Below are 19,304 nucleotides of genomic sequence, written 5' to 3' on the forward strand. Positions count from 1 at the left end.
TGGACAGCACATTTGTCAATATGAAGGATTTTGACATGTACTGATCACAGGCATGAGATATGTAATGATGATGCTGCTGGGAGAGGAGGTAATTCTATCTCGGCACTGAGATGTCATTATCAACCTATACAACTCAACATTACCATATATTTCTTTTTATACAACTTCTTCCTTTTCTGTAGTCGGAATTGATTCTTAAAGCTTCTACAATAGTCTTCCCACTGCCTTTAACTCCTTCTAATTGTTCCCCGTAAGAATTCATTCGTCTATTTTGCAATTGCGGAAAATAAATTATTTGAATGAAAAATGACCTTTGGCCTTCGGGCTGATTAGCAGTGACAAGACAGTGCATGGGTTATGATAGCACATATTTATGGTGAAGAATAATAAGGGCATTGAGAAGTATAATAAATGTTTTATTTATGTATATTTAATATTCAAGTCAGTTTCATTATCTAGTGGTTTTAAATCATTTTTGGATCACCATTTCTCATGCACATGGTCCTCTACAGTAATATATTAAAGCAACTATTTTCCCCTTTGCATTTAAAATGGCTTAGTCATGCTTATTTTTTTTTTAGTTCTTATTTCCAGGATTTTGCAGAGGAGAAACTGAGACCTATTCTTCTCTAATGTACGGCGATGCAGATCCGCATTACCTCCAACACTGCCCCCAGGATTACATCAGTCCCAAAATAGGTATGAAATCAGCATCTAATCTTAAATCCCTCATCCAGAGGAAACACAAGCACTTCCAATTATTTTAAAGTATTACTCGCTTTCCAAAAATATGTTTCTCACCGTAGGAATGACTACTGTGTTTGTTGTTTCTTTTGTTTTAAAGACTGCTCTATGTAGTTACCTGGTATGATTTATATTTTTCAAGAAATACACCAGCAACATCGGGAAGTGCTCAGCCCCACGCCTTTGCCGATACCAGGCGGTGTCACTCCACTGCTGTCAGGGGGATTATAGCTGTTACTATCTGCTGGAGATAGGGCTCACAAGAACCGAAATTGGGGCATTTTCTTAAGAAGTTCTGAAGCGTGCTGGTGCTCGGGGCCTTCAGGATGCAATTCTCTATTGTGAGATGGGCACCTGGGCTGGACGGGCTTCTTACAGCTCTTAAAATCCTGCCAGCCCAGACCCTCGACAAGCTCTCAATTACTTTATATGCAGGTAGGCAGCCCCCTGCTCATCAGTCTACTTGCAAAATATCAACTGAGTAACATGAAATCTGGGGTTTGTCGCACAGAGGGCTAACTCAGGCACCAAAACCAAGCAGGAATCATAAACCTGCGACACAGGCTTTTGGGAAGCCGGCACCCTGGTTTCAAGGAGTAGCCCCAGGGGATGCGCAGAAGGGCGGGCAAGGGACAGACCTTCTCCCCAGTGTCTTCTGTCACGCACCAGCAATGAGAGGTGCAAGAGCCTTAACTGGAGGTTGCATCTCGATTACGGTGTTGAGTGGCTGTCAGTGGCGGCTGCTCCCAGTCATTTGGCTAAACTCTTTTCGAATCCATTTATATTTTTGTCAAGGAGAGTTCACCAATTTAATTAGGTGCATATGAAAAGATACTGGCTTTTGTTCCTCCTAAGCCTTTTGCCTGATAATTCAGCTGAGTGCCCCTCATTTCCTTCTTTTTGTATTGTTAAAACTAATGAATAAGCATTTCTCATTCAGGTTCTGCTCACCATTCATGGTCTCATAGAGCTGGGGCACAGCTCCCTTGGGTATTTCCTTTCCATGCTGAAAAAATCAAAATCTACTTAGTCTGTTTTTGTACGGAAGCTGTTCCCTACCTCTGATCATCATTGTTGCACTTTTCTGTGTCTTTTCTAATTCTACTATGTCCTTTTTGAGAGGGACTTCAGCTGTATTCAAGACCTGAAGGCAGTATAACATAATGCTGTTTTCAATTCCTTTCTGCTAATCACTCGGATGATATTTTCATAAAACTATTGACCTCAAGATCTTTTTCCTGAATGACACGAGTTAAGAGTCACACTTTCCCCTCAGTATTACTGGGTATTTACTGACAATGAGTTTTCTTGCTATTTAAAACCTTGGTGACTCAGCTTTCTGCAAATCTTCTGCAAAATCTTCATACTCAGCTTCAGATTTAGCTATTCTCAATAAACAGTCGAAAACTTTGCTCTTTGCCTGGTCACCCTTCTTCCTATGTCATTTACAGATGTATGCCGCAGTTCAGATCCCAGTGACACCCCAGTGGACTCACGGATAATCTTCAGTGATTGTAAAAATCACTAATTTATTCTTACCCTTTTTCCCCCAAGGTTTTGGGGGTTTTTTTTTGGACTAATTAACCCAGTGGACAACTTTCCCTCTTCCACAACGGAACTCTCTCTTTCAGCTGAAACACAACCGTAGTAGCTCTTACTCCTTCAAAACACCATCACGGCTGACTGCAAAGCAAGACTTGCCTCCATAGGAGCTGTGTTGACCATGGAGATGCTACTGGTCAGCAATCCACCAAATTCCTGTGAGTCGTTACAATAGCATCTGTCCTGGGAGGTTAGGTGGGTGCTTGTGGCCACCTCGTGTCCCCAGGGGTGGTCTCTGGGGACCACTAGGCAGGCAGGCGTGTGGCCCGAGCTGCCAGGCAGTGCTTTCAGGAGGGGCCTGTACCCCAGCCAAGCGCCTGAGGACTGCAGCGATCCCTGAATGGAGCACAGGGAGGAAGGCACAGCTTGACCCCAAGGATGGGATTAGCGTAATTGCCATGTCCACGGAGAAAGCTCTCCATGGAGGTAGGAGAGCGCAAAGATCCTGTTACATATTTTGCATACACCTACTGCCTTATGGACAAGTCATGTCTGCTCCTAATCTGAGATTGGTGAATGACAGTATTTTATATAGAACAGTAACTTTTGATTTACATATATAAGAGTTGTTGATTCTATCTGCATCCAGATGTCTGGAAAAGGAAGCAGCTTTCCCCCACCTCCCTCCCGCTCCCTGAGAGGCTATTAACCTCCTACTGACGCAAACTAATATGCAGTCGCAATTCCCCAGCTCCGACTCAAAAATGCAGACATTACCATAATCGGCTAAAACAAGTATTTATAAACATTTCAACGGGCAAGATATCATCAGCAGGGGCCTTGAATATTTGTCGTAAAATTTATTAGCCAACTGAAGAAAAAGTGGCATAAATAAAGCAAAGGTTTGTCCTTGCTGCTTTTTAAGAATAACCTGATGATAGGAAATAATCTAGCAGACCATGTCATGAATTACATGACCTCATGTTTTACAAACGCGACTCCTTCATTGCTATTATCGCAAAAACAACTGACTTTATCGCCGTAACTCATGGGAAAAAAAATTGTTCAAATGTTTGCTTTCTATTTTTACTAGTGTTATTTAGAGAAATCTTGAAAATTCAACTACTGAAGCTCAGGATTTCTTCCTCCCCAGTTCAAGTTATAATGCTTTCTCTAAAAACTACGACTTGTGAAATTGTTGTCTCGAAATTGTGTGTATTTGGACACCCAGCCATGGAACTTGGCTGAGCTATACTCACGTTCAAGAGACCTATCACACGCGACTGAACTTTATGAAGCAGTAGTGAGAAACTCCTGCTGATCTGCACTATAGTTCCAGAATAATTCTATTTGTATTAACGCAGTTGGTGGGGACTTAGCTGATCTAACAATGGATCAGGTCCTAAAATAAGATCAGTGAAACAAAAGCTTTGTTAATGCACTCACCAAATTTCATGTATTTGTAAAATTATTTCAATTACTTACAATGATTCTCCATGAAGCTATTGCAAATAAAGTCTGACTATAATTACAGAACCTCTTTATAGCAACCTCCTCTTGATGGGACCAGAAGGGGATGAAAGAGTCCACAGACTAAACAACTCGTGATCCATTCAAGAGAGGGTGTTGCCCATTGCTTTGCACTATAGGGTTCCTGCCAAACAATGAAAAACAATCTGAAATACATGGCACATGCAACTGTGAATTGAGCGAGAAAGGCTCGTGTGACATACTCAAATCTCTCAAGGTGAAGATTCATCCATAAATCAGCATCCTGCTCTAGGCACTTTACGTTTTAAATACCTATTTCTGCTGCAGCTGCTCAAAGCACTAACATGGCCAGGAGACACACACTCACAAAAAAAAGCAGGATGACGGAAATTTGAGGACCAAGCCAATGTCAAGGAAAGCAGACAGAAGAAACAGACTGCACTGAGTTTTTCAACTTCTCAAATATGCCCAAACAGAGCCACTTTTCTGAAAGTAGACACTCCAGGGTTCCTGGGCCAAATCACAAATCCTGCCACGGCCCCTTCACGTGTTACACTGAATTCCCTCTACTGCACAGAAAATGTTTGGGAACCTTCTCTTGGGCTCTCCAAGTCTGACATCTAACCCTACGTCCTATCTGTTGAACTCATTCAGCATCTATGGGTGCTCGCAGTCGTCCTTCAGTACCTGCTTAGCTCCTTTCATCTCAGGATCCTAGTGCATCTTTTGCAGCTGCATAAACCATCACTTTACAGGAAGAAAATGAGATGAAAAACCATGGGTACGCAAAGCAAAGGTCCATCACTGCTTCTGAAGCGCGTCATGGATGGCACGCAGAGGAGGGCAGGGCTAAAGGCCAATCTACAGGGGCAGCACCTCTGAGGGCTCCTGCACTAGCTCCGTACAGAGACACACGTGGGACAGAGTACATGAAGATCTCGGATCTCATTTTGTGAAATTCTGGCTTTGTCTTGTGAAATTAGTCCACGTCGTACTGCGAGTGATGAGCGAGAGTGAGTCAGGACGGGAGCCGCAGCCGCCTGGCTCCAGCTCTCCCCTCCGAAGCCCAAAGGTTGGGAAAAATCTGGGACAAGTATTTATGGGTTCAGTGCTGCAGCTGAGGAGCCAGCAACGCAAAAGCAAAACACGGTGTTATTTGAGTTGCATCTGCAAAAGCAGTTGCTGTGGCTCTTTTTTTCATGAACAATTTAGAAGTATTAAAAATAACGTTTTATAAAAATAGAAGAGCAAGCTCAAATTTATCCCATAGCACTTACAGCACAATTCCTGTTCACATAAGGGGGAGGATGTGAATATACACACAGGACAAATTTGACCCAAACGCTGCAAATAAATTGGTGTTTTATTTCTGCTTTAAGTACAGCAATGAGCAATTAAGCTCAAAACTTCAAAGCTATTAAAGTGACTAACTCCCACTGAAGTCAATGCGAGATAGAAACGTGAAGTCCCCTGAGGCTCTGTATTTTAATGTCTGAAATGCAGATTAAATATTTCTAACTATTGCAATCTAACAAGATTTCAGCCTGAAAACTTCACTGCAATCTCTGAAGGAAACGGCTTGGAACAATTTCAGTTAAATATAAACAAAGACTGCGTTTTGAAACCCTCACTCAGGTAAAGCTCCCATTGCCTTCACCAAATAAAACCGGCAAGATTAGGTAGGTAAAAATAAAGCCAATTTGACAAAGAGGATATTTATCCATTACAGCTACAACACTCTGTAGGAAAGCATGGCATGCTCTGTAATTGAGCGGTAAGTTATCTTTCATATTATATTTTTCTTACGCAATTTATTTCACAATGATTAAATCAAAAATATAAGCAATGAACTTACCCAAATTCTTTGATCAGGCAATTGGAACTGGGAGCAAAATTGAAACAAAAACAACACATTATTCCTGCGTTGGAACCCTCATTGCAATCAATCTACTAATTAAGATTTTATTTAAAGACACTAATTGAGATGTTATTCTGAATGATTTCTTGCGTTGGGGTATTCTCTCCTAAAAATGCAATCCTTGTAATGGCAATTTATTGTGAAATACCGTTAAGTGATCTAATTTTCATAGTTTTCAGGCCACTGGCACTGGGAGGAATTTGGCAGGGACAGGGTAAGGACTGCAGGGTTTCTGTCTTTCATCTCTACATCAGAAACCTATTTTAAAGATCCATCTGTTAGCTGTCATACTACCCAGTTAAAAAGAATAAATTCTTGCTTTATCAGATGGCAAGTTTCAGAAATAAATTAACCTACAGAAACACAAACTTGTAGGACACAAACAATAATTTTGTTCGTATTTTACATAGATAAATCCTGCCAGCAGAAAATGAAAACTTGCGGTGCACTCCACACCTGTGCTTTTACAGGGGTGAACAGGACTATAAAGGAAAAACAGCTTTTCTGCAAGCCATTCCCCAGTCCTCTATAAATACCGAGCTAAATTCTGCATTGCAAACAGGAGACTCCTTTCTATTAAAGTCTACAAGAAAGCAGATTTTGGCATTTACTTTTTTGACAGGACATGTGATGGTGAGTTACTTTTCTTTCACAATGTCTTAAGAGTCCATGTTACACTCATGACCTTTGTATCCATCCGTCTCACACCAGGTTAAAGACATTATCCTTAGCAGCGAGGTAAGTGATAAAACAAAAGCCAGGCTTTACCATGTTTTGTTTGTTTGTTTGTTTTCTATTGCAGAATGAGAAATGTGGAGGAACGGGTTCAGCAACGTGGGTGCACAACCAGCCCTCCCTCCTGCCAGAGGGTGCTGGCTCTGCCCGACCTCGACCTCGGCTGGCATCCCAGCTAGGGAGGTGGGATCCGACACCTCCAGCTCACAATGACAGACTTGGTGACCGCACTGGGACCTTCCTCAGTCACCAACAACAGATTTAACCAACTCTCTGTGAAAAAACACGAAGGGTGAAATCCCGACATCCTGCCCGCTAAGGTCAAGATGCCCAGTGACTCCATTTCACCTGCAGGCCTACGGCATCCTCGCCTAACTCCCATTAACCCTCCGCCAGTTCCCCATGTAACTCAGAGTCATACAACGCTAAGCAGAAGAGGATCCATCTCCTTCCCTGCCCACCAAACTCCCAAAGGTGCATTTTACCCAAATAGCCTCCTTTCCCACCCACCGACCACACTACCTACCGCCGTCATCAGACCAACCAGCGGCAAAACCTTCAGAGCCCCTTGTATCCAACTTTACTAAACAACATCGATTTACACCTTCTGAAAAGCTAGCTAGCATTAAGCAAAATAATATTGTTTCTTCCATCGATACAGTACCTACAATGCCCTCATTTAAATAATTTACTATTAATTTACAGCCCCTTAGCTGTCCTAACAGAATCACTCACTTGATGGAGAGGAACCAGTCTGATTTTACACCTGGGGACACAAAGAGGACTGAGCTCTTGTTTGCATATTTCTGCATTAGTACTGTCTGCTGTGAAATGGGAATTTTTACTCGTTGCTTTGCAGCTTGCGCAAATAAGGTAACTCAGGAAGAGGTGCTGAGTTGCTATTAAATCTTGTACAAAAATTCTCAGTAATTTTAATACTTAATAGATCCATCACTTCCTTCAGGCATTAGAACTGGAACCAGGGGTGTTTTTCTGCACACTCCACCCATGCAATAGCATTATGTTTGTGCATCTGCATCTATATATGCCATCAGCTGCTCTTCCCAGTTCTCCAGAAATCCCGTATTTCAGAACATATTCCATATAACTTAGGATATAACAACTGTTGACTTCATTGGGAAAAAAAAAAGCAAGTGGTGGCAGGTTATCGGCATGGTTTGCCCAGGAGTTCAGGGGAAGCTGAACCACAGACAGCAGCTCCTGGCTGCGTGCTTAAAATACAAGATGTGTATGGGGTGTCATTATTAGGATGAAACAGCCTGCAGTCAGCAAGGGGTTCAAATTTGCAAATACCACAGAGCATTTTCTTTCAGGCATCAGGTTTAACCCAAATTTTTAGCAAAATCTCCTTGAGTAAGGAGGAGGAAGGCAAAATGAGGGTGCGGCCCTGTTAAAGAAAAGCAATGCATAGTTTGCATACAGGTCCTCTTTCTGTACCACATACACATTGCAGTTATTACACCATTTTAGGGACACCCTCCTAAATTTTTGTTATTCAGCAAATAAGCAGCAGGATTATGGCCTACGAACAAGACAGCAGCCCTCTCATATAGCACGTCTTCAGGTATGAAGGAGCAGGGATCCTACAAAGCCATTGTACACACTATAGCCAACAACAGCTACCTAAAAAAGATGGAGCACTTGTATCATGAGACTTGAAAGCATTGGGTGGAAGGTCTTGTCTCTTTTCTGGGAGTCCTTAAATATCGACAACCGGGATGCTCAGCTTTGCGGGCCCAACTTTGAGTCTACATCACCTCCTTGTAGTCAAGATTGACTCCACCGCCAACAGCCCAGAGCACAGGAGAGGGCTGAAGACATGGGTAGCTGCAAGTGTTGGTAGCTACGCTACGGTTTTGGAGGAATACAGTTCTAAAACATACATGTAGCTTGAATCTGACTTCCTCTATAATCAAAACATGTTGTTTCATCTGCAAAACATCAAGAAGCTCAGAACAATGCTTACGCTTTTCCACCACAATGGTACAGCAAAAACTGTGTGTTTTAGGAAATCCAAAAATGACTAAGACTGCATTCATTTCTCTGCACCTGCTTTGAAGCATCAACAGGCTTGTTTACAACATCAAAATTCCCAAAATACTTACTTGTGGATGAAACAAGAATCCCGGGGAAGGTCTCAAGTATTTCTCTTTTAAAGCTTCCAGTGGGTCAGTTAACTTTCTTTTTTCTACTCTGTAAATGTTAAAATTAGATTTGCTTGTGATGAATCAGTCTCATACATTAATAAGTATACAGCTACTCATGTTTAAAATAGTCAATTATACATCAAGCAATTCGTTTCTCAGAGATAATGGTAAAAGATAAGGAAGTAGAGTCAACTCTCGATTCCCGCATACACCTCATTACTGCGGGTGGGGGCTGTGAATCGCCATTAAAGGGAGATTATACCACTTATATAGGAAATAATCCCATTTCAAAAGACCGGTAATAATTATAATAGGAGCCAATGACTACCGAGCACTTTTATGAAGACATATGGCAACTGAGGGTGCTCTCCACTCAGAGGAGAGGAATTAAAGTCAACAGGAGCTTTGAGCAATGGGTCCCTTCTCGTCTGCCCATGAGAGACACCGCAGCCACCATCCTGGAAACCTCTCCTTGTGCACGGCCATGCACGAGCAGGGCGAGAAAAGCGGGCCTGTAGGAACGCACCGAATCTGATATGCCAGCAACAAAGACCGCAACCAACTCATGTGGGCATTTAGGCAGCGAAACACCGCGTGGATAATTCAGAAGCGGTGTGGCAATTTGAGGTTTTTGCTTTTTCTGTTACTGACGTGTACGGTTTAAGGGACAGATCCTGGTGTCCATATGCAGGTGTAACTCATGGTAAAGGAAGGCTTGGTAACAACTGGTCTCGTGCTACCCTGCCAGAATTAGTACAGATTCCATTAGTTTGTAATGCAGGACCATAAACCACAGATCATTATTTCCACTGCTTCAGGCATTTAAAATGATATGACGCAAAGAAAAACTATGGTCTAATACAGATATCAATCTGGCATGAATAAAACCATCTCAGTAAATACCACCATACCCTGTTTCTTCGTAACACACACCTGTTGTCTTATGTGAGAGCATTCTCCATAAACTTTGCCCATGGCATTTCTTTTCCAGATAAAGTAATAAAGTAACATAATTTACATTTTTTTTTAACAATAGGCTGTAAAATCAGTCATTTATATTACAGACAAATATTTTTATGGCTAATATTTCTCTAAATTAATTTAGATGCATGACTTTGGTTGGTTAAAGATATGAGAGCAGAAAGGCAAAGGGCAAAGAGGGGCTGACACACACAGGACAGAGGCGAAATCCAGATCCCAGTGAAATCCATCTTGGCACTACTGGGAAACACGGAGGGGTCAGGATTTTACCACTGTCTTTTAAAACCTCAGCTCACTGACAGTGCCTGCTTGTGCACCCACCGAAACCAATGACAAGGCTCCCACTGACTTCATGAGGCAGATGAGATTAAGTAGCCCACTGGTTAGGCTTTGTACACACAAGGACACCGAGCCTTCAATTATATTAATGAAATGCCGGGAGAAATCAACCCATTGCTCAAATAATCATAAAAAAGGGCAGAAACCACTCTCAATTTCCATACTTTTTATACACCCTAGGACAAATCTGCTGCTTTGTTGTACTTACGAGATACTCCTATTTAATTCAGGAGGAACTAGAAAGGTGCTGTACAACTGGCACCCTGGTGAGATGCACTGTAATTTCCAGGGGAAGGCAAGAGGGTAGTCAAGGCAATTTTGGAAGAAAAGGACTTTGGGGCAAACCAGTGATGTCCAATACACAGTAAATATACACAATATTGATGCCAATTCGTTTCTGGGTAAGAGAATATATTCAACTTTGGCGTGTCAAGCTGGGCAGGTTAAACTAATGACTCACTGCAACGAGAGTAGTCATGAAGACTTGCTAATTGCAGCATTACCGGACCCAGGGTTTGCTCTAAGCAGCTTGGATTTGAGGTGAGGTGTGCGGGTCAGCACGCAGCCCGGGCCACCCCACGACCCAGTGGTGGGATGATGCCTCCAGGGACGGTGGGATGGCAACGGGGTTGTCCTGCATCTGCGGGCAGGCGGCTCTGGCAGACCTAGCTGCCTGCGCCGAAGGATGCCGAAAGGCAGCAGCTAGTCTGTTACCTGTAAATGGGATCCATAAAGAACGGGGTGGGCCTGGCGTGCTGCAAGGAGGACTCTGAAGCTTTCCTTTGCTCGAGGTCACCTCCTTTCTTTTCTCCAAAGACGTGGTTTTTCCGAGGCTCGGCTTGTTTTGTGGCGCTGGCTCGACTTCTGCTGCCCATGCTGAGATCTAGAGGCTGGTCCTGGCTTGCTGCGGAGGGGGCTGCTGGCTTTGAGGGTATGGGAGTAAGTGGTTTCTCCTCCTTACGCTTTATGGTGAGGTCAAAGGGAGACTCAGAGCTTCCCTTTGGGATCTTCTTTATTTCACTGGGTGATTGGGGCTCCACTTTCAGGGGTAACGGTCTCAAGTCTCTATCAGGAAATGGATACATTGACTGAGAGAATGCTGGAAAAAACGGGAGGGGAAACATGGAAGGGTAAGGTAAGGCTCCGACTTTTTTGTCTTGCAGCCCCACAAGTCCTGTTGAACCAAAGTACTTTTCAGCAATAGAAGCAATAGCCTTTATAGAATCATTCACCGCTCCTGACACCGCAGTCTGCTCCTCTAAGGATGGTGAGAAAATGGAATGATTGCTGTGGTCTTTCTTATTATTTATTGAAGCCAGGCTCTGCAGAGAGCTTACTTTGTCTTTGAACATTTTACCATTTTCTTTAAATTTCTCTTTCTCACTTTCAATGTCACTTTCCAGATCAGAGCCCGAGGTGGTTTCCAGGTCACTGCCACTGGGGGTACTGACATCGTCAAGGTCAAGGTCACTACTCTCTGACTGGTCACTGAGTTTCTCATGCGGCCTCTCTTCAGAGGACCTCTCTGGTTGAAGCTCCACTGGCTTATTCTCCCCTACTGATGGTTGCTTATTTAGTGCCTTCAAAATATCCTGGGTGGCTGGCAGTATCTGAGGATTTGTCATGAGGGGACTTTGACTTTTGTTTGTCTGATCTGCGCTCGGTAGTCCTTTAACAGGAGAACCAGTAGGTAGCAAAGGTGGCCTGTGGTACAAGCCTGAAGGAAACAGACCGGGGAAGCTAAAAGAAAATCCAGGAGCTGTTGGAAAGGTAAGACCAGCAGGATGCCTATTGGCTCCAAAATAGTCAGCAAGGCCCGGATTTGCATGATTCATATTAACCATGGACGTTTTATCCATAGCTGGGGTTCCAGGAAGTGAAATGCCTTGGCCAAAAAATCCTCCTGCTGCAAAATGGTTCTTGCCCTCACAAAATCTCCTGTGTTTATTTAAGGAAGACGTAGTGCTGAACATTTGTCCACAGTCTTTGCACTTGATTTGGGTTCTGCAATCAGCATGCATGCGCTTATGACGACAAAGGTTTGAAAACTGAGTATAGGATTTATGGCAGACCTCACCTGTATGTAAACAACAACAACAACACATCTCAGGCTTTATGATAATTGCCCCCACCCTCAAAATTTTGCAAATAACACCATTCTTTTACCCACCAAATGTCAATTAGGAAGCCGCAAGGAGAAGTCTGGGTGCACAAATGTACAAAAAGCTATTGTACTCTTCCAAAGCAAGGCATCCAAGCAGACAAATGTCTAAAGACAGCACCAAAACCCACTCCAACAAACCAGAAAAGGTCTGAAATCACTAAAAGACAAAGTTTCCTTGTTTGCTCTTCGCATCGCACAGTGTTGCATATTCGGTACCGTTGTTCCACATTGCACTAGCACCCAGAGCCCCGTGAAGAGCCACGGCTCAGGGCTGTAACACCGTAGGAACCCGTCGTGCTCCTGCATGAGCGAGCACTCAGGTCTTTAAATGACATCCATTTATGTCACTATTCATACGGGGAAAGTTAGTCATTAAAATAAATATTTGCAGGACCAGATAGGAGATAGACAGAGCTGCCTCACAAAGCTTTCAGTCTGCAAGACTACAAAGACATGAAAGAGGTGAAGGAGGAGACAATCAGGTATTTGCAAGTGCATAACCTTATTAACAAACAACATTTTTTTCCACTTAGAATTAAGAATTTAAACTCATGAAAGTCCAGGCTACAGCCTCAGTAGCGTCAGTCTAGTACACTCATATGTTCAAAGCATTTCTATTCATATAATGCATACAGTCCCTACAGGTGCCTGGCATGCTGTAACTCTAAATTCCACATCTTAATAACTTTACTAGTCTTAATATTGCTTGTTTGTCTCTTGCGCATGAGAAAACACACTATATTTCAACAACAATTTCCTTTAAGAAGGCAGCTGTATTTATTTGCATGTCTGATGCTCAGAACAGCTCAATGGATTTCCTTTCAAACTCCTCGGGGATGAGAATAGCTTCGGCCTCACAAAAGCAGCACTTGGGGAAAGCCTGAAACCAGAGAGGGGAGGAGATCTACCTGCAGCTCACGGCCCCGATCCAGCCTGCGATGCCTGGCACGTCGGAGCGCAGCTTCCAGCAACTACTTTCAGTAGCGGGAGGCTGAAAATGATCCCGGTGGTGCAGAGTGAGATACTATGAAAAGTGAATCACGTCGTTGAAACAAACGGGATTTTGCAGGTCCCTGATTTTCTGGCTGCTACAAACCTTAGGGAGCAAATTGGGGCAGCAACCAAGTTATAGGTCTGTAATTTGAAATGTGGTTTTAAAGAGGATAATGCTCAGCTCCCCAGTGCCTTTTTATGGCCCCTTTAGGCATCCTTCAGATGAGCAGGGGCATCGGGCAAGTCCCAAGGCTGCACTATGTCTTGCGCTCTTCATTATGCTAAAATTTGTCCGTACTTCTCCACTACCTTGCTTCTAACAGTATCAGCTCCAGCCTTGTTTAAAACAAGGCAGCAGCATTATCAGTAAGCAGCGTTATCCCTCTGTAATAAATCCTTTTTCTTTTTTTTTCCCAGCCAGGAAAAAGCATGTGGCCACTTTATTTTTATTTAATTTGTGTTATATCACAAGCTCTCATCTTTCACACATCAAAGCCACACAACAATACACATTGTGTATTCTGAGGCCTTTTTAACAATCATTTTCATGATTTGAGACAGACTGACATAATTTACAATGGCTCTATTTTAAGCCTGCAAAGGAAACTGAATTGAATGTATCCCATCCTGCACTCTTGGTTCCCATGAACTGCAATCACGTCCTCTAACTTCCACTCGCACCGGGGCCCGTGCTAACCTTCCTGCTCCTCTAAATCTCTGCCCTTGAGAAACCTGACCACTTGTTGTCATCTCTTAACTGTTTACGTCTTCAGCAGCCTGCTTCATATCTCAGCAACAATGCTCCTATTGTTCGAAGGCCTGATCCTGCCTGATCCACCCGTTTTCCCTGTTCATGTCCCGTTGACATCCCCAGGACAATTCGTGGGGTAAAGAGTGCAGAATTGGGCCCAAACACAGGAAATTTGCAATGTGGTAATTCAGGAAGAATGTTTGTTGCTGTGTATCAGTTACTGTTCCTGCTGGACATCTTCATTCACAAGGAAAGAGAAGAAAAGAAAAGAGAGAAAATAAAAAATAAAATGAAAAAGAAAGAAGAAAAAAGATGGAAGAGAAAGGAAAAAGGCAAGAAGAAGAAAAGAAGAGAAGAGAAGAGAAGAGAAGAGAAAAACTATTCTAGTTCCTTGAAAATCCTTGATTTTCTCTGGATAAGTACTTTCTGTTTCTTTCTTTGGAAAATATTTTATTTGTTCATTTAATATAGAACCACTTTTATTTAATATAGAACTATGTGTCATTTATTTGTTGCAGTATGAAGCTCTGATTTTTCAGCTATTTTCTCCTATTTTTAGCCTAATTGCAGGCATAAGGTTTCTGCTCCCACAAATGAAAGTCACCTCCGTACTTCACGGTAAAGAATCAGGCCCCTTACCCTCACTGTTGAGGTCTTACACAAAAAGCTCCCTTGCTCCCATCAGGTTGATCACAGAAACCAAAATTAAACCGACCAAAATAGTGATTTGAGTGACATATCCATAGGTTTGCAGAAGCTTCACCTTGGATATTATGGGCCAGCTCCTCTCCTTGTCTAAAGCTAGATAACTCTATCAATACTGACAGAGTTATGCCTAACCTACAGCAGCAGAGCATCAGACCATATGTATTTTTCCAGAAAAAAAAATCTCCAGTGCATACATTTACAAGGCTAGACTAATGTATAATTAAAAACAAATCATGTTTTGTGAACTTTTGATCTTCTACCAGGTTGTGTTGAGGGCCTGCTTCTCATTACCACGACTGTATTAAATACAATGCTTCACTCAGGTAGGCTAGTGTGGCAAGCGGGTGAAAAGGGCTGTATTGGCACAGATTTGGTTTTCCAAAAGCTTGGGAACTTCTCTCTTAAAGAACATTGATACATTATTAAATTATTATTCTCCATTGATAAATTCAAAAGTCAACAGAACCGAGAAATGTTCTACTCTGGAGAAAAGCAAAAATACACACTTAGAATTGAGAGATATCCTTACAAACAATTAATGGAGATGCAAATTAATCATTTGACTAAGTATATTTTATCTCAGTTTTAAAACTGAATTAAACCAATAATGGCAATACCATTAAAAAACATAAATATTTATTATTATAATCCCTATCAAACAATTAACAGTTGTACTGAGGACTTTACCTTTTCAAGTATAAAAGTTATTTAAAACTATTTAATGAGGTGCTGCTTGCTCAAGGTGCCTCTTGCATATAACAGGCAGTCTATGCAATCCACGGGCTCTCAAGGTTTGCAGAGAAATTTTGGGTCCAGGTCCAAATCCCTTACTCCCCAGAGCAGTCTTACTCTTGGGGACCGTCGCCTGAAGCCTGAGTGTAACATGGCATCGGTGAAGTGGATATCTAATGTCCCCCTGATTTTGAAGCAAACTCTGTGTCTAAATCGAGTGCATCACCTCGGACCTTCACGGATATTCCCAGGAGCCAGGCTCCTCCGATACGTTCGTGTTGTAAGATCTACCTCTTTTTCATCCCATGACTCTTATTTCCAAGTAAAGCTTTGCTTAAACTTTAGTAGATGGGAGACAGTTATCAACTTTAATTGCTTCCACGTATCAAAGCAACAGAAGCTGGGTTTGATTTCTCCTATTACACCTTATTACACCCTTTAAATCTCAGCGCCTTACTTTTAAGCAACTACCTTGTAAGGGAAGTTTCGCCTCCTTGCAGCTTTTATTGCTCTACAGACCCCAGGTTTAACACAAACTCCCGATCTGGCTCCCAAATTGCAAAAATTAATCTCATGCCTAGGCACACTCTGTACCACATTGTCTTTGGACCCCAAATTAGCCAGCAGTTAAGTTTGCATATTTTCTGCTTATTAAAAAAATTACTGTAAGTACTATTTTGAATACGTTCAGTCTATTATGGCATGTGGTTTCTATTTGGAGAGGCTGGAGATTTTGCGAAGGCAGTGAGTAATTACCTTAGTGTTGGTGAGTTTTCACTCAAGCTTGGGCGGTGTACTGTAATAAGAGACAGTTGCCATAAACAGACTGGTACGAGTAAATCATGGTGTGTGGCCTTCTGGTGGAAAACAGATATCTCCTTTAGGTGACCCTACCTCCCTCCCATCGCTCAGCAAAGCCTACCAAACATGTGGTCTCCAAACCCTTTTGTTCTGCAATTACACGGCTGTTATTTGTAGGTTGCTCAATGGGTTTTCATCCCTCACACTGTACAGACAAAGAACACCGGTTGCTGTTTTGATTTATCAGAATAAATAGTAACAAAGAGCATTTGAGAGATTACTTCTTCTGTGAGAGGTGCCACTTACAGGCTTTAACACAGAGCATCGCAACAGGACCATCTGAAGACTCCCTACCTAGCCAGAAGTTACTGTTTTCTAATAATCTTTAAGTGTAATTACTTAACCTGTAATCAGGTTTAAAAATTATTAGTGATATTTATTATTGGATCCAGTTATACATTTTCTCATTGAAGAAACCCAAACCAAAACTATTATCTGACCCAATGGCAGGTACACAGATTTCACGCAAATGAGTCTTTCAAGCCAATACTTCTCCTCTCGAGGAATTATCTTAGCGTGTCCGGCTGTGGTGTTATTTTGGTAAATTATTGTTGAGAGCAGCAAAAGACTAAGAAGTTTAAAGGACAAGTAGGGGAGGTGATCACAAGGTGCCTTTCAAACCATAGCAGGTGCCTGAAAAGACTGTGGTGGGAGATTAGCACCACCAAGAACAATATTCTTAAATATTTTCTGCCTCTGCTTCCCTGGTGAAAGGAAGAGAAAGCAACCTGCAACGTTACCGTGCACCCAGCTTCCTCAACTCCTAGCAGGATCCGGCTCAGCAGTAAACACAACCCGTGAGACTTCGAGGATCCGATTTATAGCCCAGTACAGAGTCAGGCCCACATACGAGGCAAGTTTTATTGCTGGAGCAGCTGTTGGCGAAGATCTAATAGCTCAACTCAATACTTAAATTTGGGGCATGCAAAAGAGCCTCAAGGAGGGTGGCAAGCTGCTCCAACTGAAAATCACTGCCGCCGAGATTTATTTTCCAACTCCAGCAAAAGTCATGGCATCTGCTGGGGAGATTCTATGGCCCAAAATTAACTCCTAAAGCAAAGTGGTCTCCCAGGTACTGCTGGTTCTGCCTCATTCCCAGTGTCCCCCGACTGCGGTGGCAGCCGCTGTCACCCTCCCCTGCCCACCCTGGCACCGCCACCTCCTCCCCTGTGCCAGCACAGGGACGACAGGTACATTTATACAGCATACAATGTCTGTTTGAAAAGGAAAATTGCATAAAAATAACGTTTTGTATTGGACTGCGAATTACCCAGAACTCATTTAATAACTCATAGCCCCCGTGAAACCAGTGGGAAATTCAAAGAGAACACAACACAACCTCCAGATTACACCACTTTACGACAAAAGAAATAACACTTAACCAAAGACGTTTAGTTGAAGACTTACATATAAAAGGTTTGACACTGCTGTGGATGTGTTTATGCTGTTTGAGGCCTGAAGAAGTGGCAAAGGTTTTGCCACACTCTGGACAAGCGTGAGCACGAGCCCCAACATGCTGGGAACGAATATGCCTCTGAAGGTTGCTGGGGTCCGTGAAAACCTGCTAGGAAATGAGTACTGATTAACCAAGAAACTTGACTGCAGAAGAAGCCAGTTATTACAAGTCTCTTTTAAAATTCAAACCTTGGAGCTATTTGGGAGTATTTAAGATTAAAAACCTCGCTAATGGGTGCCAATGGGAGCTGTGCCTGCAGGATGGGGCCTCAGTTTTCCAGGATCAGCCAAGTATTTGGTGGATGTGTTCACCCCTTTGCAGCTGCTGCAGCAGATGCATTTGACCCTGCCATTAGAAATTGTGCTTTTGAGGTCAGGGACTCCGCAGAAAATGAGTCAAAATGTGACTGCTTCAAACCTCTAAGCATCACTGCAATAGAAATACTTTACAGCAACAACTCAGTGTGTGACAGCAAGAAATCTCGTACATGACATAGTCCTAGCACCCAGGGCTTGGTTGCGTCTTACGAGCGTCAGCTCAATATAAAATTCCCATTATTGCAGCAAATCTACTTAAAACCAAGAAAGTCCTCATGCAAAGGGCCCAAGCTTTAGCAATCTGATGAAAAGTCATGCAGAGCACCACATCCTATGCAAATAATCTACACAGCAAGCCTGGTGCTGGAAAGCAACAGAGATGCTCTAGAGATGAGATAGCTGCGTGCACTTAGCACAGCTGGGGCCCATCGCTATTTCTTATTTTGATTTACACCGCAGTAGTGTTCTGCAGTTTCTGGTCCCAACAGCTGGCACACAGCCTAGGGAACCCATCCGCCCTGCATTCCCTGGGGTTTCTTGCCCCTCAGTGATCCTCTTACACCCCACTAGGCCTCGCAAGGCACCAAGCCCTGAGCTCCGGGATGCTAGGCATCCTGCATCAGCACTCATTTCAGACTCCACAGCCATTTCCAAATCAAAAGGGGTAGAAAAATAACATATTGATAAAGCAGAAGTGTAAACCCTTGAGAAATCATCTGGAGAACAGCAGAAGCCCTATGCTCTCCTGCATCCCGGCACTGGGCATCCCCACTTCCATGCTCTCGTTCACCCAGCAGCACAAGAAGCACCAGGCAGCCTACAAATTCACTGTACCTTGGCACAGTTTTCACACTCGTAGTGCTTCCCGCTGTCGTGCGACATTTGGTGACGTATCAAGTTGGACTTCCAGTTAAAAGCTTTGGGACACTGGTCACACTTGTACTCCCTCTCCTCACTATGCGACAGCATGTGCTTCTCCAGGCTGTGGAAACAGGAACAGGGCTCAGTGAGGTCCCACACGCATGCGGTTTATAGGAAGAGGAGACAGCAGAGCACACAATTACAGAAAAAAAAAAAAAAAAAAAAAAGCCCCAAAGGCCCAATCCTAACAGACCCAAGCCCTTTGACTACTAGGCTCACCCTAGCCGGGAGGCAGAACATCCTCCTCCTCACCAGAATAACACATCCTCTCATGTTTTGCCAGGTCACTTGCAAATGCTCCAGGAGATGCTGCTGCCATCGCTCCCTAAGGAGATTATTTGATATACCTCTCAGTATTTCACTCTGGTAATTCTTCCCTGCAGCCTGAATTATTTCTACCTTATGACTTTCCCTCTAAACACACCTTGGATCCCAGCACCTGACATAACTCCACTCCTTTCATGGGAGTCAATTTTTCTTACA

At 43.0% G+C, this 19,304-nt stretch overlaps 1 protein-coding gene across 4 annotated transcripts in view; it reads right to left on the reverse strand.

The window, feature by feature from the left end:
• Window positions 1–19,304, reverse strand: part of MECOM (MDS1 and EVI1 complex locus) — a 36,855-nt gene that overhangs the window by 12,174 nt on the left and 5,377 nt on the right. The window contains exons 3-7 of one of the 4 annotated variants that reach the window (XM_009696726.1): window positions 18,735–18,882; window positions 17,535–17,688; window positions 10,633–11,995; window positions 8,557–8,644; window positions 5,633–5,659 (exon numbers count right to left, since the gene is read on the reverse strand). In XM_009696726.1, the coding sequence (XP_009695028.1) occupies window positions 5,633–5,659; window positions 8,557–8,644; window positions 10,633–11,995; window positions 17,535–17,688; window positions 18,735–18,882 (1,780 nt within the window). Of the gene's footprint in view, window positions 1–5,632; window positions 5,660–8,556; window positions 8,645–10,632; window positions 11,996–17,534; window positions 17,692–18,734; window positions 18,883–19,304 lie in introns of all 4 variants that reach the window. The other 3 variants (XM_009696724.1, XM_009696727.1, XM_009696723.1) reach the window with 3 other exon arrangements.

The sequence above is a fragment of the Cariama cristata genome, unplaced genomic scaffold (genome assembly GCF_000690535.1).
Source record: "Cariama cristata isolate BGI_N322 unplaced genomic scaffold, ASM69053v1 scaffold36513, whole genome shotgun sequence".
NCBI classification, from domain to species: Eukaryota; Metazoa; Chordata; class Aves; order Cariamiformes; family Cariamidae; genus Cariama; species Cariama cristata.